The sequence below is a fragment of the Euprymna scolopes genome, chromosome 21, assembly GCF_053919585.1.
Source record: "Euprymna scolopes isolate OS-2025 chromosome 21, ASM5391958v1, whole genome shotgun sequence".
NCBI lineage: Eukaryota > Metazoa > Mollusca > Cephalopoda > Sepiida > Sepiolidae > Euprymna > Euprymna scolopes.
In genome coordinates, this window is record NC_136502.1 from 69,418,806 (window position 1) to 69,444,869 (window position 26,064).

Sequence of the window (26,064 nt, forward strand, 5' to 3'; positions counted from 1 at the left end):
TATTTTTTATAGTTTGGCAGCCCTTAGTATGACATGCTATTGTAAAAAAAGCACAAAAAAAGTTTCAAAAATCTAAAAAGTATGGAGTATTGCTGCTATATTTGGGTTGGTGAATCTTTAGGTAGGTTTTATGTGTGAGTGCTCAAAAAGATTAATTTGCAACACAAAAGCACAGAACGATTAACATCTCTTTTTAAATAAAACAACAAAATGATTTATTTTGAAAGAAGAGGAACTGTGTCCAAGGTGGGTGAAAGAAAGGAAAATTCTAGGATGTTCTTCTGTCGGGAAGCAGGTTGTCAAGTAGTTGCAGTGTGAGGGGATTCAGGTAGAGAGTGAGGGGAGGTCTGAGCTTCTCTACTGGCTGCTGGCTAGTTCCTGCCAGAGGTAATTAGTTCCTTAAGGGACATATAGGATCAATACACATTATCAGCTGACTGGTCAGTGCATGGCTGCATCAGTCAGCAAGGGGGCATTAATCCACCCGAGAAAATAGTCTGTTATGGTGACTGCTACAAATCTCTGCCCTAAGAATTCTTGAGAATGTGCAGAAACGTATCTGCAATTTAACTGGCTCTACTCTTTCTCTGCAACCTCTCTCTCAGAGATGTGATGTTGCTAGTCTCAGTCTTTTTTACAAATACAAAAAATATAAAAAATAAATAGTCTATACATCAACATTTTATTGAATAACCAAAAGCAATGAGATAAAGAAATAAAATTTTATTTTGTTAGGAAGAGTTTAAAGGGAAACAATCTAAATCGCGGTTCTCAATTATGAGAGGAGTTCCAAAAGTAATGCCTCCTATTTTTTTTATTCCGCCTGAATGATCAGAAGCGATTCTAGCGCACAAAAGGTAGCTCGTTTTAATTGTACCACTTTCTTCTTCGTAGCTCTTCAACTCTTAGTTTAAAATAATATGAGACATTACTTTTGGAATGACCCTCATATGAGAAAGCATGCTTTGGATGCTTTAAGAGTTTTTTCATTTGGATTGACTCATATGATAATGCACTATCTGGGTATATATGTATTGCCATCGTTTACGATGTATTGAGACTGGTGGTGACTATGCAGAAAAATATATTCTGGAGCACAAAAGGTGACTCGTTTTAATGATACCACTCCCGTCATCCTAAACTGTTTGAGTTAAAAAATAGGAGGCATTATTCTTGAACGATAAAGCACTCTCTGCACGCCCATCCACAGATATCATTCATCGATAGCAAAAGTGCACTGAGAATGGTTCTGACTATGTAAAAAAATAAATTCTGAAGCACAAATGGTTAATGGCACTACTTCCATCTTCGTCGCTGTTCAACTTTTTTAGTTAAAAAAATTGGGGGCTTTTTGCATTCAGAATAATCCTTGTATGAAGTATTTTCCAGATTTCCATGCACATATATTGTTCATTGCTGGCAAAAGTGCATTGAGAATGGTGGTGACTATGTAGAAAAATAAATTCTGGATCACAAAAGGTTGCTCACTTTAATGATACCACTCCTGTCGTAACTTTTCAACTTTTAGATTAAAAAAAACAGGAGGCATTACTTTGGGAATAACCCTGGAATGACAAAGTGTGTCAAAGTGTATGCCTATGCACAGGCACCACCAATCGCTACCAAAAGTGCGTTGAAATACTGGTATTATTTACAAAAATATATTCTGGAATACAAGAGTTTACTCGTTTTAATGGTACCAGTCCCATCTTTTGTAACTTTTTAACTTTTAGAGTTAAAAATGTAACATTAGTGAAAGATGTAGCGTTCTTATATAAGCTTATATAGTGTAGAAAGTGTTTTATTTGAATTTGAAAACTATATAATTTTGAGTATTTAGTAAGGGTTTACCTATAACATAAAGTATCATGCGAGATTGTTCTGTCAAACTACTATATGGGGAGACCTTAGATACTTGAGGATAGTGCCATTTAAATAAGCATGATAGTAGTCATTGAAGTTCTCTTTATGGCTCCACTATATTTCTGCATATTTTAAGTGATGATTAAAAGCAAAAGCTACAGATCTAACAAAATGTTTTTTTCTCCTGTGTGTGTTCACATATGACTTTACAGCTGTGGTCGCTTTCAAGTACAATGTAAACAAGTTCTTGTTGAGCTGCCCCTAAAAATCCCATTAAGTATTTGTATGCTGTTGCCTCACTGACTACCATACACTCATTGACTACCATTATTCTTGAGTGGCTGTCAAACTTTAATAAGTGGTGGCTCCCATGTAAAAAATAACCCTTGTACAGAGACCTTAAGAGATTTGAAGATAATGTATAGTAGGAACTCAAGTCCTCTCTATGGCTCCACTATGTTTTTGAATTGCTTTAAGTGATGATGAAAAGCAGAAGCTAATTAAACGATATGGTTTTTCTTTAGTGTGTTTCACATGTCTGTTTTTCCTTTTTCGTTCTAGCTGAACAGGGTAGACACTGTTTGTTAAAACTAAATCCTATCCTGAAATTAGCTTCTTTACTAACTCAACACTTGAGAGATAAATAAACTGCAATATTTGTATATCTCTTTTAGAGATCAAGTATAAACCCCATAAAGGGTCTTGCTTGATTACAACTGCACATCAAACATTGAGCCCAAATATAAATAAGGTTTAGTCCAAGGAAAGGTCAAATCTTTGTAACATAGTGTCTAGTAGGCATTCAAGCTCTCTATAACTCCACTATGTTTTTGTATATGTTATTTTAAGTGCTTATTAAAAGAAAAGCAGAATCACAGACTAAACAACGATGAGGTTTTTCTCCAGTGTGTGTCCACATGTTTTTTGTGTAAGTTAGCTTCTTCTTCCTTTATCAAACACTGAAGTAGTAAAGAAGTTTAGAACATTATTTTCTTTCACTTTCCAATTGACCATTTAAATATGTTAGAGTATTTCTTGTGGTTCCTTCATCTTATTGGATTCCAGGACAATAGTTCAATTAGTCTGGTGGAGTATCTAGCTTCTTCCTGTTATGCGAGATAACATCACTTGGAGAACATGCACCATTCCTTATTAAAACCCAGTGTATGTTAACCATAGTGAGATTTTATTCAGGCCATGAATAATATGTGATTTTGAATATCTTGTCACAGTTTAATTGTAGGAAAAGTATCCTCATGTTAGTTTGTCCTAACAAACAGATAGACCTTAGACACTTGAGGAATGTCTAGTGTGCATTCAAATTCTCTCCAGTAAACATTCAATTTCTCCACTGTGTTATGTTATGCATATGTTATTTTAAGTAGTGATTATGCAAATGTTCTTAAGATTCCATTTTCTTTTCATGTCATACTTACCAGACCCGTCGGTATTTTGTTTCCTTTTCTTTTTCATCTCTGCTTTACCCAACTCGCATACTCAAAGATAATGTCTAGTAGGCATTCAAGTTCTCTCTATTGCTTCACTATGTTTTTGCATATGTTGTTTTAAATGATGATTAAAAGAAAAATCAGAGCCACAGACTAAACAGTGAAATGGTTTTTCTCCAGTGTGTGTTCGCATATGTCTTTTGCAGTTTGCATCATCAGAAAATGCTACACCACACACTTGACAAGAAAAAGGTTTCTCTCCAGTGTGTGTTCGGACATGTCGTTTTAAAAGAAAATTATTTAGAAAACAACTTCCACATACTTGACAACAATATCGTTTTTCTCGTTGCTTTTTGCCAGTGTGTGTGCACATATGTTGTTTTAAATGATCATTTCTCACAAATCTAGAACCACACACTTTACAGTAAAAAGGTTTCTCTTCTGTATGTGTTCGCAGGTGTCGTTTTAAGTTATGTTTACTTGTAAAAATAGAACCACATGCTTCACAAATATGTTTCTCGCCAGAATGTGTTTCCATATGCCGTTTGTAGTTTGTATCATAGGTGAATTTTGAGCCACATATTCGACAACAAAAAGGTTTCTCTCCAGTGTGAGTTCGCTTGTGTCGCTGTAGATGCGCAATTTGTGAAAATCCAGAACCACAAACTTCACAATTATATGGTTTTTCCCCAGTGTGTGTCCGTGTATGTTGTTTTAGGTGTGAGCTCGTTGAAAATGAATGCCCACAAACATCACAAGAATATGGTTTCTCTCCAGTATGTACACGCAAGTGTTGTTTAAAGCCAGACTTGTCTGTGAACGCAGCTTTGCATAGGGTACATGAAAATGGTTTCTCTCCAGTGTGTGTTCGTAGATGTCTTTTTAGATCAAAATTTGTTATGAATCTACATCCACATGTTTTGCATTGAAACGGTTTCTCTCCATAATGTTTAAACATATGTTGTTTCAAGCAAGAATTATCAGAAAATCTAGAACTGCACACTTCACAATGATATGGTTTCTCTCCAGTATGTGTTCGCTGGTGTTTTTTTAAATGAGAAATCTGCGAAAATCGTGAGCCACACACCTGACAAATATATGGTTTTTCGCCTGTGTGTGTTCGAATGTGATCTTTCAGGTGATAATTATAAGCAAAACAAGAACCACATACTTCACAGGAATATGGTTTCTCTCCAGTATGTGTTAACACATGGCGTTTTAAGTGATGTTTACTTTTAAATGAAGATCCACAAGTTTCACAAGAAAAAGATTTTTCCAAGGTAACTGTTTTTACATTAGCTTTCTCTCTAGACTCTTTTGTTTTAAAGTCAAATGTGATTGTACTTACAAAGGAATTATGTTTCTCTTCAGCACGTGTTTCCATTTTGATTCTTAAAATACTTGTGAGCTTTATTTAATTATTAATAATAATATTTTTAAATGGATATCCGCAAATTTATTTATTCTCAAATGAAAAATATGGTGCAATTGCACCTTGACATTTATCTGAAACTTGAAGATTCAAATCTGGGTGACGGAAAATACAATTTGCACTTACTTAGGACCTTAGAGTTTTATTTATTTATTAATTAATAATATTTATTAATGTGTTAACATGTGGCGTAAATCCATTTTGATTTTTAAATATAAAATTGTTGATCAACTCAGTGCAGGAGATTAATCTTTCTCTGTAGTAAATATTCATTTTCTAGTTTAATTTTATCTGCAAATGAAAAGTAAAAAGAATTAAAATTTATGAATGTAAAACGAAGATGAATTAAGTTTTAATTGGTTGTGGTTTCATACATAACAAATGACAAAAGATGACGTGTGTGTAGAGAATATTCTAGATCACATGAGTGACGTCATGACTGTACCAATGAGGAAATAAATGTTGTTGCTACAAAGAACAAGCAAGTTAGAGTTATTTTCTATTCTTTCCTTTAGTCTAGTATGATCATTTAGTTGTTTAATATTATAGGTTATCAGTTTATGAAGCAAGTATGTTTTAGGTTCCAAGAAAAAGTTAAAATTAAACATTTTGAACGCATTTATATCTTAATTTGATATTCGAGCTGTTCAAGGAAATGAACATCCACTAGATTTACTAAAAGATGGTTCAACGGTATCTGCTCATACATTTGTTGTTACATTAGCTTTCTCTCTGGACTCTTGTTTTAAAATCAGGAGTGATTACTGTGTCTCCATTTTTATTTTAAATATAAAAATACTCATTAACTCTGCAAGAGATAAACCTTTCTGTCTAGTAAATAGTTATTCATTCTCTATTTGTTTGTAGTTTTGTGTATCAAAACAGAAGACATGTTTTTCCATTTTGCTTTTTAAAAATTAAAATGCTCATAAACTCATTGTAGTAAATACTTGTGAACTTTATTAACACTTATATTTATAAATGCATTAACACATAGCGTTTAAACGATATTTGCTTTTAAATGAAGATCCACAAGTTTCACAAGAAGCAGACTTTGCTACAGTATCTGTTTTACATTAGCTTTCACTCTAGGCGTTTTAAAATCAGAAGTTATTATACTTCCAGGCGTGCATAGCTCAAGAGAGAAAAAGGACTATAAAAAAGAGAAAGAGAACAATCATGAAGGAGATAATGTCCAAAATCTTGTGAGGTGTGGAGAACGTTCTAGATCACATGGATGATGTCATGACTGTACCAATGAGGAAAAAAATGTGGTTGCTACAAAGAGCAAGCAAATTAGAGTTATTTCCTATTCTTTGTCTTGTTCTCCTTTGTAACTAAAACTGCACGTGTTGGTCTGCAAACAGTGGTACACTCAGACCTTCCTCGATCCCCATCCCTGCAACACTCAGAAAAACAACCCTCATTCATTGCTCAACTTCAACCAAAAGAAGAGTGAACTTTAGTAGTGTCGAAATAGTCCTCCCTCCTAAATCTTATGCTAAAGTCCTCTGTAAAGGGGAAATATTAGAAATAGGTTGATAAAAATAGAACAAAATGGAAAAACAATTTTTTCCCAATCTTGTCCTCAAAATTAACTGCAAATATAGCCAAGCTCTCTTCTTTCTTTAAAGATAGTAGCTTCCAAACAAAGACTGTTCCTCCTCCGGTAAAATCTTCCCTAAGAAAAAGGGTAAAAAAGAGACATTTTTTACCTGGAAAAAACGCATGCAGATTAACCTCAAAGGCTTCAGCAACAATGAAAAAAATAGGAGGCTTTACTTTTGGAATGACCCTCGACAACTTCCAGCTTCCTGTTACATGACAAGAAGCTGCCAATCTTGTTTAAAAACTGTTAGAAGATGCATTAACAAATTAATTTGACAAATTAATTTGACCTTGAAAGAGGAAAGAAGTTGGCAATCTCAACGTTTTGAATCTTAACTCAATAAAGTCATACTTTTCTCATAACTCTTATCCAAATTCACAATTGAGGTATGTTTTATTAAAAAAAATTTCTTATTTTGTCTAAGCTGGAAATAGAGTATCCTATCAGATATCAGACATTCACCTACTATCGTATACATTCCTACCGTTTTAAGATTCTAACAGGCATTACTAACCTGCAAAAAATTACTAACAGTCAATGCTTCCATTCAGTCTTGAAAGACAATAGGTGCCACCTGTGGCATGTGTAATTATGAGGCAAGAGTTGTGCAATTCTTAACCACACCTGTCCTGAATCGGCACTGCTTAAGTCCAGTGGCAAGGAGAAGTGCTAAATGACGGGAAACAATACCGAAATAAGCGGAGAGCAAACACAGCACCTAGAATTCCCAAATGGTCACTCATTTTAGTACTGACCAGGCTCAATGTTGCTTAACTTTGCTGATCTAACAGTAGAGTGGGGGCAAAAGGCATGTGGTCCATAATAATAATGGCAAAAAGAACTTGATTTAAAAAAACTTTCTGTTGAACAAGATCCAGTTAGGATGCAATTTTCATTTTATAAAACCATGAAACATTTCCCCTGGACATCAGAATAAGACAGGATTCTCTGAAAACAGCTGTCGGTGTCTTAAAATCAGCCATGTTCATCTCAGATACCTAACTATCAAGCCATTTATTCTTAATAAAATAATTAGTCTTTTATATACCAAAAAGTTCCTGCTTATTATCATCTTCACTCCCCATTTTGTTAATGCTCTTACTTTCTAACAATTCTTATACTAAATTTTCAAATGCCTAGAATGTTGAAGCAAACTCAAATATATGAGGTGCCTTCAATAAGTTTCCAGACATTTTTCATATGGACACTTTTATTAATAGTACACACATGAAACTCTAATCTCCTTCAAAGTAATCTCCTCTGGTTGCAATGGACTTGTACCGTTCCAATAATTTATGGAAAGCCCCTTGGAAGTTCTCTTGTGTCAGTATGTCAATAACCTTTGTCACATCTTTCATCTTCTCTATTGTCTCTTAACGACAGCCTCTAAGGCTTTCCTTGAGCTTAGGGAATAACCAAGTCACAGAAAGCAAGGTTTGTACTATGAGGGGGGGATTGTCTTGACGACCATCTTGGTCAAATAGTTTGTGACAAGGATAGAGTTGTGGATTAGACCAAAGTCGAGCAAAACAAAGAGACACTTGCAATATGATGCATGACGTCACAGGCTTGATGAAAATTGAACATGATGTAAGACAGATTGCTAATCACGCTGTGAACACTAGAAGGAAAACTTTGTATTCTCTTACTATACATGACAAATAATGTTTTCATAGTAGTTTGTTTTAATGGCATGCACATTAGCTAGCTTGAATGTCCTAGGGTTGAGAGAACCTCTTGTGAATTTTGAGTTGTATGTGATCTGTTTCTATACAAAATACACACTTTATTCCAAATGATTATCATGGTGTGCTGTCAGGAGATTTTCAGCTCTTTTCTGCAAATATTAGGTCAAACGACACATTCAAAGTGTGCTTTACTAGCCAGGAAATATGCTGAATAGAGTCAAGAGATTATCAGCTCTATTAAGCATGTTCATCCAAGAGGGGTTTCCTGGCTAGTAAAGCACACTTTGAATGTGTCATTTGACCTAATATTTGCAGATCAAGAGAGAAGTCTGTGCATGTTAGATATTACCATAAAAGATGTGTCATTTTAGCTTGTAGGGGTTTATTGGTCCAACTATCAAACTGAGTGGGTTCTCTTTTTCTGGTAGATCAGACCTTTTGTGAGTACATCTCATTGAATAATTCTAGTAGAAGACTTGAACATGGTCCTGAATCTTCAAGAGGTCCTAACAGAGTCAGAGAGGATTTTATCAAAAAATTTTATCTTATCGATAAATTCCGGAATGAAAATCTCACTGACATATTATGGACTTGGACTAATAGGCATGGCCTTGATTCGGTGGAACTCTTACTTCAGTTCTTAATTACATTTATCAGTTCTTAATTAGCAAAGTCAACATAGATTTTTAGATTGTGCAAGTTTCCATATCATTTACTTGGATCATAGGCTTTTCCAGGTTCTGGTAAACTTAGATAGATGGCTGGGTACTGAAAGTTCAACATCTCGTTATTTGAGTTGAGGGACTTCCAGGAATATCATACAATGGAAACCTATGAGGGTTAGAATTGAGAACAAGTGATGGAGCTTAAAAAAAAGTTATTAGGTCCTTCAGGTTGCCAATTATAGTCAACAACTCAATAAAGGGCAGCAAAAGTTACACTAGAAACTAGACTAGATCAGGTGGTGAAGGAGAGATATAACAATCACTTTACTATAGTTAAGGCTGAACTGGACCCTTTGGATAACAAGGAGGATCAGAGACTTGTAGTTAGGAATAGGTTAAAAAGAGTGCCAAACAAGGGAACAAACACGGTCATTGCACATCCACTGATCAGCACAAGTGATGGTGATCAAATTCGAGTCATAGTCAATAATCACTTAAAAATCAGATTAAAGCAAACTGTGCACTTATTACTGAAAGAAACACGTCCAATAAATGTCAGCAATTGAGCGAAAATGCAATATTCCATGGTCATTTGTTTTTAATTTTTAGATTTTTTGAACGATTATTGGAGCTTGAATATGGTTCAAATCTGACCACAATTTTGTCTTTTGTTCTAACTCAACAGGATTTATACTATCTTTATTTTAACCTGAAAAACACTTTAAAATAAGTTAAAAGAAAAGCACCTTATCCAGGTAGGTAGAAGAGTAACTTAGCTTGCCTTTGGTAACATTTATGTGTTGTATATATATTTTTTACACATTTTTATAGTATTGACACCCGCCATTTCTCATGCTAAATAAATTGTTATGTCAATAAAATCAAACAATATCAAAAAATAAAATATGGTATTTATGCAGAAAAGATACCATACTGAAATAATGACATTATTTAGAAAGCCATTTTAACATGGGGAGGAAGCATTGTTTTGTAACTATTCTGTACTTTCAACTAACAATTTAATAAGCAGAATGATACCATAAAACTTAATTATAACTTGAAAATACTATTAAAAAAATAGCATGCATAATCACCTAAAATGTCATTTTAAAAATGTATAGCAAAGTAAGGTTATCTTCAAGTTTCTCCACCCTTTGTTGACAAAGGCTTTTGTGCAGATTGTCAGCAAAATGAAAGAAGTTCTTTTCATGTTTTGTTTCAAATTTTATTTTTTTAAATAAACAAACAAAAAAAATTCAAGATTAGTTCCTTGATGTTTATAAAGGTTTTACCGGGGGGAGGGGGGGAGACTGTCATCTTCATAATGGAACAATCTTTTTTTCAAATTGTATTTTTTTAAATACACAAACCAAATAAAATGGGGTACTTATGCATTGTATGACCCACGATTTCCACAAAGTTATTGGGTTCACCTGGCTGCTGACATTACTAACTGGAAAAGGCCAATTGCAATGTTAGGAATGCTTAGCCAATAAAAATTTGATAACAAATGTGCTATCAATAAGAATCTAATTTAGAGGTGGGGGCAATTTCTTAAATATCTGACACTTATACATTGTACAACATGTGATTTCCACAAAGTTGGCTTGGGCTTGCTTTGGCAACTGAAAAAAGCTGAGCATTTTTCCTCAATTTTTTAAAAGATGATTTTTTCATGAAAGATGAATTTTCATGAATTGAAAGAAATTAATTAATTTTAATAATGAAATTATTCGGTTATTGGCAATTTAACTCTTTGTACTCTTCTGTTATGACTACCAAAAAGTTGAACAACAAGGTGAGTGAATGAAAATTGTTACTTGTTTCTTTTTATTTACTTATATGAGGTGCCATAAATAAGTTTACAGTCTTTTTGTACAGGCATTTAAAATTGTTGTATACTCTTGAAAATTCAGTGTTATTGCTATAGGTCTTATGAGATGACTAACCAATTTTTATGATTTCAGGTTCAAATGAACAGCTACAACAGGAATTGGAACACACCTTACTAAAGCCTGATTGTCACAGCTGGTGAATTTCAAAAATACAATCTGGACATGAGGACACTTATGCAATAAAATTTTTTATAAACTTGGAAAAATGCCACAGAAATGTATGGAAAGCTTCAGACTGCTTTTGGATCATCTTGCATCAGTTTTTAAGTGGCATAAGAGATTCAAGGAAAGCAGTGAATCTATGAGGGATGACGAAAGGTGTGAAAGAGTAAGGAAGTCAGAACACTAGAGTTTATTGACCAAACAAAGAATTTCATGGATAAGGACTGTCGTATGTCTGTAGAGACAATAAGTGCACAGTTTAATGTCAGTGTGGGAACTGTATACACAATTATTCGCATGTAACTGAAGATGCAGAGGATTTGTGCAAAGTTTGTCCCATTGTCCAAAGTTTGTGCAAAGTTTGACTCCATTTTTGTCACAGACTATTTGACCAAGATGGGCATCAAGACAGCCCCCCCCCATAGCCAGATCTTGCTCTGACTTTTGACTATTTCCTAAGCTCAAGGAAAACCTTAAAGGCTGTTATTATGAAACAATTGAGGAGATGAAAGAGGTTGTGATGAGGGTCATTGATATGCTCACACAAAAGGACGTCCATTGGACTTTCCAAGAGTTGTTGAAATGGTACAAGTGCATTGCAGTCAAAGGAGATTACTTCAAAGGGAACTAAAGTTTTATGTTTGTAATCTCAATAAAAGTTTTATGTTTGTAATCTCAATAAAAGTTTTATGTCTGTAATCTCAATAAAAGTGGCAATATGAAAAAAGTCTGGAAACTTATTGAAGGCACCTCGTAATTTGAAAATAAATAGACAATTTTATTTTTTCTAACTTGTTTCTTTTTAGCGACTTCTTTATTTAAATTGTCTATTATATTTATTTTCAATATATAAGTAAATAAAATAAATAAACATGCACACTTATTTTATTTTTATTTTGCATTTTAGAAAAACCCAACAATAGACATCCCTACATTTCTGTACATTTCTTATTTATCGATGGATGGGTACAGTTATTGCAAAAGATTGGAAATTAAACCATATTTAGTGAACCACCCCAGCATTTTCATCATTTATTTTAAAGAAAATGTCTGCCAAATAGTAAGCCAGAGAACACATGTCAGTTATAGGTAAAACTTCCTCAACAAGTTCATCCATGATGTGTAAAGGACACGTAATAAACTTGTACTGAGATGAACATTGATGAACATTGCATGTTTGCCATCACGTCAGGGATCACGGAAATGTAGAAATGGAAAACAAGAAATCTCATTCTAACATTTAAGAACAACTTTATTGGTTATCTTCGTTAGTAAATATAAGGAAACAGAGTAATTGTGGTATGTGTTCCTGTGTGATAATGTAGATAAAAGATTAGACTTGACTGTTGAAAGAGACAGAGTTCACGTATGTTTGTATCTAAAGTAGTAGTGGAAACGTGCATCACAGAAGATGAGAGATAGTACTGTAGGATGAGAAGAAAAGTTTGGGTGTATATTGCATTGAATCCATGTGTGGAGATCGCCATGTTGGCCTGTTTGTATTCATGTCTTAGTTAAACCCAGGGCCCAAAGGTCGGGTGAGTTCTGTTGAGTCCCAAGAGAAAAGTGGAGTAACAGGTCCATTCTATGTGGACTTGTTGTCAATCCAAGGTCTAGAAGAAAGAGTGTGTTGCCGGTTTAACCTTTTATAAACTCAGTCACGTGACTGAGAGCTGGCTTCTGATTGGAGAAGCCAGGAAGGAAGTGTATTCAAAATGTCCAGCTGAGAGAATTCGCTCCTGCTTGTGTTTATGGCAATTTTGTCTGCCACAGACAAAATAAAGGAGTTTTCAGAAATATAACTTTCTATTCAACAGTTTAAATGTTTCCAAATTCCTTCAATTTTTCATCAACCTGTTTTCAATGACCAATACAGATTGTGCAGGTTTTCATGTTTTAATAAAAACAAATATAAATAATTAATTATTCAAAGAATTTCAGAATATAAACAGGTGCTTGTACAAAGAAAGGAGACAGACTGATTTTAATAAGATTGCACAAACAAGGACATAACTCAGATTGCTTATTTTAGAAAGTATATTTTCGATTACTTTCAATTTTAGCTTATTGTTCGTTATTAAATTACTTTTTTATATTTTAAAAATATTTTCATGAAAAATTTACAAAAACAAAACTGAAAATAATTCAAATTTTAATTTATTGAAGTAAAGTATTGTTTTTGCTGCTTGTTGTTTACCTACATTGGTACTTATGCACTTATTGTACCGCACTGAAATATTAACATTATTTAGGAAGACATTCTTTACATGAGGAGGGGAGGGTGGGCATTTCTGCATTATACTAGTGAAATTCGAAAATTGAATTTCAAGTAATATTTCAAGTATCTACTAAATTGTCATGTCATATTACTGAACATATCCAAAAATTATGAAAAACGATCAAGTAGAAAATTAATTATTTATGAAAATAGTTTTCGAAAACAATTAGTGAAAATTGAATTTTGCTAAATTGACTTTGTTACTCTCTGGTTTCATTTTTTCTTTTTAACAAAACTCAATTTTTACTGATTATCTTCGAAAACTGTTTGCATCAATAGTTTTCTGCGATATCATTTTTTGAATATGAGTTTTTTGTAATTTTTGAATATGTTCAATACTGCAACATGACAATTATTTTTACTTGAAATTCGATTTTTCAAATTTCGCTCTTATAAGAAGTGCCAGAGGGGATTTGTAATTATTCTGTACTTTCACCTAACAATTTAATTTAATAAAATATCACTTGTTTCACAATTTATCTCCAATGTTTGATCTGTCGTCTTTCTTTCTACAAGCACAAAAACATATTTATTCATTGAACTTACGGTAGGTTCCTATTATATTTTTATTTATTGTATTTCCATTTTTTTATTATTTTTTTTTTTTTTTGCTTTTTTTGTTACCATTGTAATTCATATTAGGTAAATGTTTTTCTTTTTTTAGGGAGCTTTTAAAAAATTTAGGAAAAACGCTCAGCCTTTTCCAGTTATTTCCGCCAGCTGCCAAGTGAGCCCAAGCCAACTTTGTGGAAATCACACGTTGTACAATGTATAATTACTGATGGCAGACATTTAAGAAATTGACCCACCTCTAAATTTCACAATTTACACTTTTTTTTTGTTTCATGTTAATCTCATCGATTTTTGAAAAAAAATATTTGTTCTGATTTTTATTGTCAGGGATCAGTTTTCAATTATAAGGGTCTACTAAATTGAACACATACTTTGTGACAATCACTGAGAAAAATATTGCAACTGAGAACATGACCGGTGAATAATCCCATCTAAAAACGGGGCTAGGATAAATTTTTACTTTCTTTCCAACTCAAAGACAACTTTCACAAGTTTTTGAATATGCTGTAAATGAATATCACAGTATATGTTATAAATTTAAAAAAAAACTACATGTCGGCCCTGAAGCATTGGAAAAAACTTATTTTTTGATTGTTGAATTTTTTAAATTGTTTGTTGCTTTTTTTTAATAAATTATTTCTTGTTTTTGGTAACAAATATTTGTTGTGAAATTTAAAAAACTACTTATCTGCCCCGAATATAAATGCCATATTGGTAATGTTCTATTCTACCATCAGAAAGAATTTATGACTGTAATTATTTTTAAAAACTGTATTTAAACCAAGTTAATTTAAACTAAACAGAAATATTATTTGTATCAAATGCCGATTCTCTTGATACGCAAGTTAGACCTGTTGAATTGTCAGATGTTTTTACTCATAACACAAAAAACGTGTTTTTTTTATACAATTAAACTTTGTATTCAATTTTTTGTTTGACTTGGATATTTTTGGAAATTTGTTCTGATGCTAAAATAGTATACTGTGATATTAATTTACCACATACTCGAAAACCTGTAAAAGTTGGAAAGAAAATAAAGATTAGATATGTGCAAAATGAATCGCTAATGCTTAAAATGTATAAACATTTTGACCCCTCCCTTTAAAAATTCACTAAAAATCAGGAAATTAACCAATTTTAATGAAATGTTCAGTATTTATCTGTAAAATGTTTTTGACTCCTAATGGGGGTATGAGACGAATGGATTCGCCAATCATTTTTATAACCACCGGTTGTGCTAAACAACCAATGAAAACGTTTCAAAATTATTATAAAAATTGTCGAATTTTGGATTCAATCAGTTCGCCGTTAACTATGCCACTGACCACATTTGATTCTTTGCCGCCATCTTGGTTACTGATCTGAACTACGCCACCATCTTTGTTCAACACAATGTCTCAAAACTTAGCATGATCAAATAATGATCACGGAATATAATGAAACCATCATTTTTATTTGAATCTTAGTGGAAATGTATTATTTGTTTAAACAAAAAACACCTTTACTAAAGTTATGGTTTTCAGTAGTAAACAAAAAATAAATTCATTCATTCTTGCTTGTTCTATGAAAATAAAGCATCGTAAATTGTAACAATAAAAAAGAAAAATTTATTTTTTGAGGAACATTACAAAAAAGCCCCTAAAGTCTGTGTAATCAAATCAAACTGGAATCTTGTCAGTATTCAACTGCCGTTATAATCTCCGATCCATTCAGTCCAGTTCTCCAAACTCGACTCACCGCCATCTTGATTTCAGGTCTTTTATTACGTCATATTGGTGTGCAAATTGCTACATATCAAATTACATCCCCTCTGATCATTAAAGATCACCTCAGCGACTCAGTTCCCTTCTAGTCTCTACCCTAGCCAATCAGTCCCTGCTAGTCTCCACTCTAGCTAATCAGTCCCCTGCTAGTCTCTACTCTAGCCAATCGAACCCCTGCTAGACACACAGCTAGCCTTCACTAACCGGCGACTTTTTTTTTCAAAAACAAAAATAGAAAATGCAACTTGAATTGTACTTTCATTAAAATAGCTCTTATTTAAAAGTGACATTTTTTTTTTTTTTCAAATACAACCGAATTTCAGAGTCTGGCACTTGAATTGCCATTCAAACTTCTAAAAAATGACGAATTTTCAAACAGATTATCACCAAGTCCAAGCTTTGAATGCATATTTAATTTCTCCATAGCATCAAATTTTCACAAAAAGTCCTGCTTTTGAATACATATATAAATTATCCATGGGATGACGAATTTTCACTTCGACTTTCAAATGCGGATTTAACATTCAAACAAATAATCATATGTTAACAAAAAATCTTTAACTTCTGGCCAAAGTTTATTGAAATATTTAAAGCACATTACATTTAAACGCTATTAAACATTTTATGTTTTCAGGAAAATAACTACCGGTTAAGTGTTTAAATAAATATGCCCATATTTTAATAGTGTAGTGAATTTTCTCATTAACTTCTGAATGTGCCTCCAACATTTAACTGAATCATATTCCAACACATTCATTGCACAAGTCACGACGACAATTAAACAAAACAATTCAACGAATCCTACTGGGAGTTTTAAAATTCAATGCTGATTCTCTTGATATGCAATTTTTTTTAAAGGTTGACAGGAATTATTTGATTCTTTCTCCTTCTCAACACCTCCAAACCTTGACACAACTTGTTCAATCTTTCTCCCTTTTCAACGTCTTCAACTTTTAAAATTTGACGCGTATCATGCAATATTCACATTCTCTCAACACTTTCAATTTTTTTAAGTTCTACATAAATTATTTAAGCCTTTCAATTTTTCAACGCCTTCAACTTTTAAAATTCGACACATATCATGTCTCATTCTCTTGACACTTTAAATTTTTCAATGTTCTTCACCGGAATAGTTTGTAATCAAATCAAACTGGACTCTTGTCAGCATTCGATCGCCGTTGTAATCTGTGATCCATTCAGTTCAGTTCTTCAAACTCGATATGCTACCATCTTTTATTACGTCATTTTGGCATGCAGGTTTTGATATGCAAATTACTGCATATCAAACTACAGTCTGTATTAATGAATACGATATAACTTGAAAAAAATTAATTTCTCGGACTACCAATATTATCATTAAATCATTGTTTATTTAATATTTTTACACACAAAAATTATAATTTCAAATAATATTTCTACTTGTTTGTTTCACATAATTTTTATATGTAAGATTCTAATATTTTCTTTGCTTGAATGAACATGAAACTTTCGGCATAGCATAATTTTTATATAATCTTGGAAAATAAAAATAAAATTTTATTTAAAAGCAGGAACAGAAAATTAATTAAATTAAAAGAAATGGTAAAAAAATTATACAAACATTCATGATAGGAATGCACAGATTCACAGCTAGGAAAAAAGGAAGAAAACCAGCACTCCCTTATGTCATTTTCAGGCAGCTTTTTGACTTTCTAACATTTTGGACTTCCGTTGAATCCACACATTTACGATTTAGTTTGTTTTTTTGGGGAGGGGGGGGTTAATTAAACGATTTTTTTTTTTTAAAAACAAGGTGTTTTTATTTAATTCAATATCTTTAATAATTATCTTTGAAGTAAACCCAGAAAACTAATATTTATCTTTCAAAGGATTTTTACAATGAATTTATTTAACTTCAAAATTTAGCTAAATTTCCCAGCTTCCGAATGTCACCGTAAAGACATTTTTCATTATAACTTTTTTTTTTTTTTTCACGTGTACAAATATTTTTTTTTCCTTTTGGAAATTAACTTTCGGCTTTAATCTTTCAAATATAATCAAAAAGTAGTCGGAAAAATTAAGATAAAACTATGTTCCCCTATCTTTCTTCCACTATTATTGCCTGTACCTAGTAAAAATTTACCTTAACCCCTTTTTTAGATGGGAATAATCATCGGTCATGTGAGAGAGTTGCAATATTTTTCTCGGTGATGGTCACAAAGTATGTGTTCAATTTAGTAGAACGTTATAATTGAAAACTGATCCCAAGAATCTGCCAAATGATTGTGAAAAATGGACCGCATGTTTCGTTACGTCAGATTTGTGTTAACTATATGAACTATGAAAAAGCAGAAGTGACTTAATGATTTTTTAAAACCTTTGTTTATCTTCTCCAAATTGTAATTAATAATTAATCTTTGTTATAATTTTGTTAGGTTTTAAGATTTACACAGTTTAACGATTAATAATATTATAAACATTTGTATATTAAATATGAAATACGGTTTTACTGAATGTTCATTTGGTTACCTACGGGCTTCCATATTTTGTTCGGTAAAAAGAGACAAACAAAATATGAGGGGAGAGCCTACAAAATGCTTAATATTTGTGCAATAATATTTTCAAATTGGGTTTAATCTGGCGATAAAATAACTGACAAGAGTCATGTTTATATTAAAACTTAATACTTAAAAATAAATTAAACACAATTAATTAAAAATCTATGTTGTAAGGGAACATTTTGAAATAATGGAATTTTAATCGCTTTAATCTCTTAAAAATTAATTAATTTTAAGAAGTTTCTTTTTCTTGGCAATTCAACTGGTTATATTGATTATATCTTTTAAATGGTTGACCATATCTTTTACATGGTACAAAAGTTAGGCGCTTATGTCAACGACTCATCAAATCTAAGGGAGATAAGCATATTTTGCAAGATATAATTTGGGACGCTGAAATAATCAGGACAATGAAAGAATGTTAAATGAAAAAAAATTACACGATTATATTATGAGTTCTGGATATTGCTGAAACAGTTTACGAAAAGGAAACAAGTTAGCGAAGTTAATCAACAAACTTAACATATAACAATGTTAAGTAACAAAAGAAACTTATTAATTAACACAAAACAAAAACCGTCATTTTAATTTTTATTTTTTAAACGAAAATAAAAAATAAGAAAAATAAGAAATTTGTTTTTCTTTATTTTAGATAATTAGTTAGCGTCAGGATGATGAAAACTTTTTGAAGGAGATTTTGAAGTATTTAAACCCTCAATTTCTGGCTATGATTCAAGTTTTATTTATTTATTTTTTACTATTTTGTAGTTTCATTTTGCAAGGTATGATTTGGGGCGCATAATAATTAACGTACACAAAACAAAGAAAATAGAAAACATTTTTGAAGGAGTTTTTGAAGTATTTAAATCGTCAATGTAATTTTTTTAAACGAAAATAAAAAATTAAAAAATAAGAAATTTGTTTTTATTTGTCTTAGGTAATCAATCATTTCTGCCTTTGATTACAGCCTTTTTTTTTTACTATTATGTACAAATGTATTAAAAAAAAATAACGTTAAAAAATTCTGAACAAGATAAAGTGTTCAGGGTTTTTCTTTTTTTTTTTGTTTTTAAATAAGGGAAGCATTTTTCATTGGCTAATTGGACAACAACTTCTTGATTGTTGGCTAAAAATAAACAACTTTTTCACTGGCTATGGGAATTTAATTTTTTTATTGCTTTCAACTACAGAATCATTACTAAGATTTCTTAGAATAGATAGCATGTCTAATTTAGGACATCCCCGAGTTTCTAAAGAACGTATAGTAGACCATGTCTTCACTCCACGAGAAATAAGTGAGTTAAATTGGACATTTAGTTCAATTTTACCAAAAATAACAGGGGATGATATTCAGTTTGCAGCTTCCATTGGAATTCTAGCCCTAGAAATCCCTAGAACGTTTACTAAAAGAAGTAAACCATCAGACGGATGCTATTGGGTATGCCGGAGCTGTAGGTCATTTGTTAGCGTGCGAAAGGGGTCGTTTTTTTTAAAAAAGCCGTCTGCGAATAGTTATGATTATTTTTTTGTTGGAGTATAGATATGAAGCAAATTGCAATTGAGAAAGAAGTCGGCATTGCATCCCATGCCGTTGTAGATTGGAAGCAATTTATTAGAGAAGTTTGTGAGCAAGATATTTTAAGCAAACTAATATTGCTGGGAGGGATAACTTTAGATAACACACCAAAAAAAGTAGAAATTGATGAATCCTACTTCTTTAAAGGAAAATACAACAGATAGTCTGGGTCTTTGGAGCAGTAGAAAGAAAAACCAATAAACGTAATGTAAGAACTGTAGAAAGGAAAGATAAAGAAACATTGTTCCCAATAATTTCATTGTGGATTTTGCTGAAAACGTGTATCATATCTAATGGTTGGGCTGCATATGATACTTGAGGCGAGTATGAAAACGGCATCTATAAACATGCCACAATTATCCATGATACTAACTTCGTCAATCCTGATGATGACAGCATCCACACACAGACAATTGAAGGTAAGATGAAGATACGTTTAGATATTAATTAACATTTACATTGCTGTTTTTAATTATTAAAGAAGATACGTCAAAAAATAATTAAGATGAAGATACGTTTAAATATTAATTAACATTTAAATTTCTGTTTTTAATTATTAAAGAAGATACGTTAAAAATTATTAGCATTGAAATTTATATGCTTTTCATTAGTTTTTACGATTTACTAAAATAAAGAAAAACAAATTTCTTATTTTTAATTGAAGGTTTTTGGTCTCATGCTAAGAGACACATCCAAAAATTGTTGGGGACGAGAACTGAAATTTTCCATCTTCACCTCATGGAGTTTCTTTGGCGGAAAAGGGAAAAGGGAGAAGTATTCCCCCGTATAATTATCGTCATCAGGGAGCAATATGTGATATAATTTTCATTTCCATTAATTAACAAGTTTATTTAATTTTTGTTGTTGATTAATTAACATCGTTTCATTCATGTTTTGTGCACGTTAATTAATAAGTTTATTTTGTTACTTAACATTGTTATATTTTGGGTTCGTTGATTAACTTGTTTTCTTTTTGTTGAAATTTCCGGGACTAACTTCAACTTCACCCGGCATTTGCAGGTATAGTATTCGTGTAACCTTATTTTGTTTCTCTTTTTTTTTTTGTTTTTTCATCAAATATTCTTACATTGTTCTACTGATTATTTCAGCGTCCCAAATTATAACTTGCAAAATATGCTTATTTTTGCTATGTCTATGCTAGTTATCTCCCTTAGATTTGATGAGTCGTTGACATAAGCGCCAAAAGTTATATTGATAATATTAACTTATAATAAAGTTAAATATTAACTTATAATAAAGTTACATCGTCTTACATGTGAGGGGGGGGTAATTCTGTGGTGACTTTTGGAGGTGCCTACTGATCCCCAACGATAAACGAACATCATAAAAATTTTAATCTGAAAGTTTATAATTGATGAGATTAAAGTGAAAAAAGAAGAAAAAAGTGTAAATTGTGAAATTTAAAGATGAGAGGGACAATTTCCTAAATGTCCACCGTACCGATTTGGGGGATTTATCAATTTTTTGGTTCGTTTGTACAAAAAAGGAGGGGATTTAAATTTTACTTACTTTATTTTTAATGTAATTTCGAATATACGTCTGTTGGGTGAAAGACAAAAAAAACATAAAATTCAAAATGGCGAGAAGAAAACAGGTTCGCAGAAAATGAAAAAAAAAAACCGTTAGATAAGAAAATGTACGATCTCGAGAAAGTGCATATCACTTCGAATTATTAATTTTATTTTATCTCAAAATATTTTAATGTAAAAAAGAAATAAAAAATAAAGGAAATTAGGTATTCTTGAGAGGGAGGGGGGCTTTAAAAATAAGTAGATTATTATTACTACACTAAAAAAGACTAGCAAAGTAATAATTTTCGGGTTGTATCACGGCCCCCGAGAGTAAGAAGAAGGCCTGTTAACTAAAAAATGCCAGCAGACAATGTAGGTAAGATTTAGACTGTCAGTACTCAGGGCCATTTGAAAAAGAGCAATAAACCATTTTTAAAAAGAAAAAGGAACACAGTTCGATTAATACTGAAACTGAACTTTATTCAATATAAAATAAAAATATTATCTATGTAAAATTAAGTAATTTTAAAGCAATATACAATTTAATACTGATAAAAGTGAATTATGACTTTAGGAAACAAAGAATTAAATAACATATTAAACACCAACGATAAATAATTTTTAAACTGAAAGCAAACGATAGATAATTTTAAGAATGAAAACAAACGATAAAATACAAAAAATTGAAATCAAACAAATAATTTAAATACAAACAAACAATAAAAGTTACTAGTGCAGAAATATTTTTTTAATTTAATTTAGAGAAAAATCACATGAGTTGAATGTTATTTTTTGGAACTTTAGAGATTATTTGGACTTCTCTTGCGTGGTTATTTCACAACGTTTTATCATCGAATCTTGACTTCTCCTTTATCACATCCTCAGGCCAAAAATGATGTTGTTATATTCGCATCCCTCTATATTTACATGATAAACCAATGGCGACGCTAAGACAAAGATGTCCGTCGAGTTAATACAAATGAACTCATTATAAATTCTCCAATACATCGGTAAACACCGTATGTTTTTCGAGCTGAATAAACATGTTACAATCGATAAAAATATTAACAACATATCCAGTTAGGTAGAAAAGTAACTTATCTTGCCTTTGATAACATTAATTTGTTATACAACTTTTTCGAATCTATGTGTACAGTAATACAAACCCATGAGTTTTACTGTTACTTGTACAGTTTAATCAAGACATTAAAAAAAAAATGAAAATATCGAAAAAAAAGTTTAAATTGTACATATCCGTTATGGAATGAAGTTCTCCGAAAAAAAAATTCACTTAATTTCATCAAGTAGTTTTTGTTTTACAGCGAAAAAACAATTTATTATGATACCGAGCAAAAGGTTCGATTTTTAGGAAGAAAAGCTAGTATTAAAAGTGTCGGCGCTTTCACTGGAGTTATCTCTCTGTGGCGTGTTAAAAATTCAAACAAATTTTTTTTTTTAAATCAAAGATGTCTGCCTTCAACGAGCTAAAACGTCATAAAAACGTGTTTTTCCGCTGGAAAAATTTTTTTAAAAGAAACAAAAAAACTACTCGATCAAATTAAGTGAAATTTTTTTTCAGAGATCTTCAGTTCAAAACGGATACGTACAATATAACCTTTTTTCGATATTTTCATTTTTTAATGTATTGATTAAACTGTACAAGTGCCCTTTCATTTTCTATTTTTTCCCTTACTGACAACTACCAATATAATGCAATCTTCTCATATTTTTCAAAGAAAACCAGCAAACAAAAGACGAATCTTTCGCATAAGCATTCAAAGCAAAGTGAACCCAAATTTCTGACAAATATTGTCTGAAAATATTGAGTGTGATAATGCACTCTCGGTTTATTCATTTTCAACTGAAATGTAGCAGTAGTCCTTCCAATTTTTTACGACAAAATATACGAAATCGACAGTTTCATCTTCAAAAATACGAAGAAACAACACTTGAAATTCAACAATAAAAATTCTCACTAAAATAAATCACTCACACTGCTATGAAGCACACAACCCATCTCGTTCACTGACCTGACTTTAACAGTTTTCACTACAAATCAATTCTTCTCTTTTTTCAAGAGGAAGGGAAAGAAAGTGATAAGTAAGAGAGAAGAATGAAAGAAAGGGAAGAGATAAAGAGAGAAATATGCATACACACTAAAAACCAAGCCACTGAAATATTGTCATTGTTTAAAAAATGTTCTGATGACAGCAAGTAAGTTTGGCTTTTGCCACTGTACACCCGGTTACATTGTTGCGGGGCCAGTCGTCCGGGGACAATCGACCCAACAACTAACAAGGTAGACACAGGCACACGGTAAACAGCAAAAAGGCAAAGAGGAATAACAGGCACAGGTTGTTTGGTTAAAGGCGAGGATTCGCCTTTTATTTTTTTAAAGGAAGCAAAAAAAAAATTAATCGTTTGATCTGGTTGCTGGTCGCCTGGAAGGCTGCACGTCACTGGAAGCTAAGGTCGGGAACAGGTACTCTAGACGTAGTGTGGTTCAGGGTTGTTCACTGGGTCTGGAGTGATCAGCTGGACGACAAGGCGGTTCGGAATGGATGGTGGACACTGAGACGGATTGGACCAGTGTTAAGGCACGGACAACCCTGAGAACGGACAACACTGACAATGGAGGGATCAGTGTTTGGGAACGGACAACACTAAGAATGGAGGGATCAGTGTTAAGGAACAGATGACACTGAGAACAGACAACACTGAGAATGGAGGGATCAGTGTTTAGGAACGGACAACACTGAGAACGGAGGGATCAGTGTTAAAGAACGGACGACCCTGAGAACAGACAACACTGAGAATGGAGGGATCAGTGTTAAAGAACGGACGACCCTGAGAACAGACAACACTGAGAATGGAGGGATCAGTGTTAAAGAACGGACGACCCTGAGAACAGACAACACTGAGAATGGAGGGATCAGTGTTAAAGAACGGACGACCCTGAGAACAGACAACACTGAGAATGGAGGGATCAGTGTTAAAGAACGGACGACCCTGAGAACAGACAACACTGAGAATGGAGGGATCAGTGTTAAAGAACGGACGACCCTGAGAACAGACAACACTGAGAATGGAGGGATCAGTGTTTAGGAACGGACAACACTGAGAATGGAGGGATCAGTGTTAAGGAACGGACGACCCTGAGAACGGACAACACTGAGAACGGAGGGATCAGTGTTTAGGAACGTACGACCGACAGGGAGCCAAGTACGAGCAAAGTGGCAGGCAAGGCTGCAGGAGACACCAAGGGCTGGAAAGCTGCAGGAGTGATCTGGAGGTGCTGGAGCGAGCTGAGAGGCACCAAGAGCTGGAAAGCTGCAGGAATGAGCTGAAGGCGCTGGAGCGAGCCGGGAGCACTGGAGACTGGAAGTGAAGTTCGCTGCCGGTGGGTCTCAAGAAGCAAGCAGTGGTGAATCGCATTTGTGAAAAACTTATTAGCCCTGATAAGGGTTGTTTGAACTGCTGCTCAGAATGGCTGCTCCTGCTGCTGGTGGGTTCGGACAACGTGACTGGTAGCGTCAGTCGTTGCTCCCTGGGCGAGTTCCCCGACTTGGCCAGAATGAGCTGTATTCATTTTGTCAACGTAATATTAGTGAGGTTGGTCCCCATAAAAACAAACAAAAGACTCTATTTAATTCTTGAATGAAATTTATGCACTCAAGAGTAGATTGGGAGTTTGTTGATTGCATCTAAATTAATTTCATCTAAAGGGTAAAAATTAAATCGCCTGTTTTGTTGGTGTTTTCTTGATATATGTTTGTGCGTTTCACTCGTGCTTAGCCGCATGTTTCACTCGTGTTTTTGTCGAACGTTTCACGCGTGGGTGGTGAATGCACTCGTGTTTGGAGAATGTTTCACTCGTGTTTGGCAAACGTTTCACTCATGTTTGGTGAATGCACTTGTGTTTGGCGAACGTTTCACTCGTGTTTAGCCGGTAAGAGAAGAAGCGGGGGCAAAGAAGGAGAAAAAAAATGGTGATTTGAAACTGCGACAACAGAAACAATTTTGGATAGGCAGCCATCGCCTGTCAATCTAAGCCAAGCTGATATGTACTGACATTTTGAAATATCTGCACCTGCCTATATCTTAGTATCTCCTCCTGAGTACAATACATCAGGTACAAGGCTTATTCAAAGGAGCTTCTCATTGTATCACACAGCGACTCTTCAGTGTCTCCACCAACATGCAATCTCCAACCTGTGCTCAGGACCTGCTGATGGTGGCATAATATCAACTCCTTTCACCTGGATTTCGTAACTGTAAATGGCATTGACTAGTGCAGTCAAATAGGAGTCACTGTCTTTTGGGATCACATTATACCAGTAAACAGCCTCTGGTATGGAACTGTGCATCCTGACCACGATTCGTTCAATAGTACGGTGACACCACTTGGCTATGCCATTCTTAGCCAGGACATATTCACAACTGAACCTTGGGTTCCTGCCTCCATTCATCTATGAATGTTGTGAATTCCTTGCTGCAGAAGTCTATGTCTTTATCTGTGAGTTGCTCCTGTAGTGGGCCATATTCACAATTCAGGATTCACACTTGCTGAGTCCTATCATGTTAACTGTTTCCACACTGAAAACCGCAATGAGCCACAATCTGTAATAGTTAAGAAATGCTAAACACCATAGTGCTTAATGCCTATTCCCTAACGTCGTCAATCATTGCTCCTCTCAGATTTTCCCTTCTCTCAGTGAACTGGCACTGGATCTATAGATTCCTCATGTTTTAATAGCTAACTTTACTCCTACTTTTGTCATGGCAGGGCAAACTCTTCTGGCAAAATAAGTGTTACATCACACTCCTGGCTGCCCATTCTTTCTGTGAATGGCTATGATGCAGGCCATGTCCATGCACTGCACAGATCAGAGGCTCGGGTCTCCTGTATTGCATGAGGAACTGATTAGGGTTTACACCGCCTTGAGCGGTGTCATTGTAGCTTAACACTGAATAAAGAAGTGATGATCCCACACATGTTTATTGTATTTCATTACCATCCACATATAAATAATAATGAAACAC

General features: G+C 33.3%; 1 protein-coding gene across 1 annotated transcript; it reads right to left on the reverse strand.

The window, feature by feature from the left end:
- Nucleotides 1-708: 708 nt before the first annotated feature.
- LOC145242441 (uncharacterized) lies at nucleotides 709-21,129 on the reverse strand. Its single transcript, XM_080105494.1, has 2 exons — nucleotides 21,020-21,129; nucleotides 709-5,034 (listed from the first exon to the last, which is right to left on the reverse strand). Exon 2 carries the CDS (start codon nucleotides 4,693-4,695, stop codon nucleotides 3,385-3,387), a length of 1,311 nt encoding a protein of 436 aa, XP_079961620.1. The 5' UTR covers nucleotides 4,696-5,034; nucleotides 21,020-21,129; the 3' UTR covers nucleotides 709-3,384.
- Nucleotides 21,130-26,064: the final 4,935 nt, after the last annotated feature.

Bases quoted from the DNA above. Each gene is read 5' to 3' on its own strand.
- LOC145242441 (XM_080105494.1), bottom strand. From the start codon at position 4,695: ATGGAAACACGTGCTGAAGAGAAACATAATTCCTTTGTAAGTACAATC.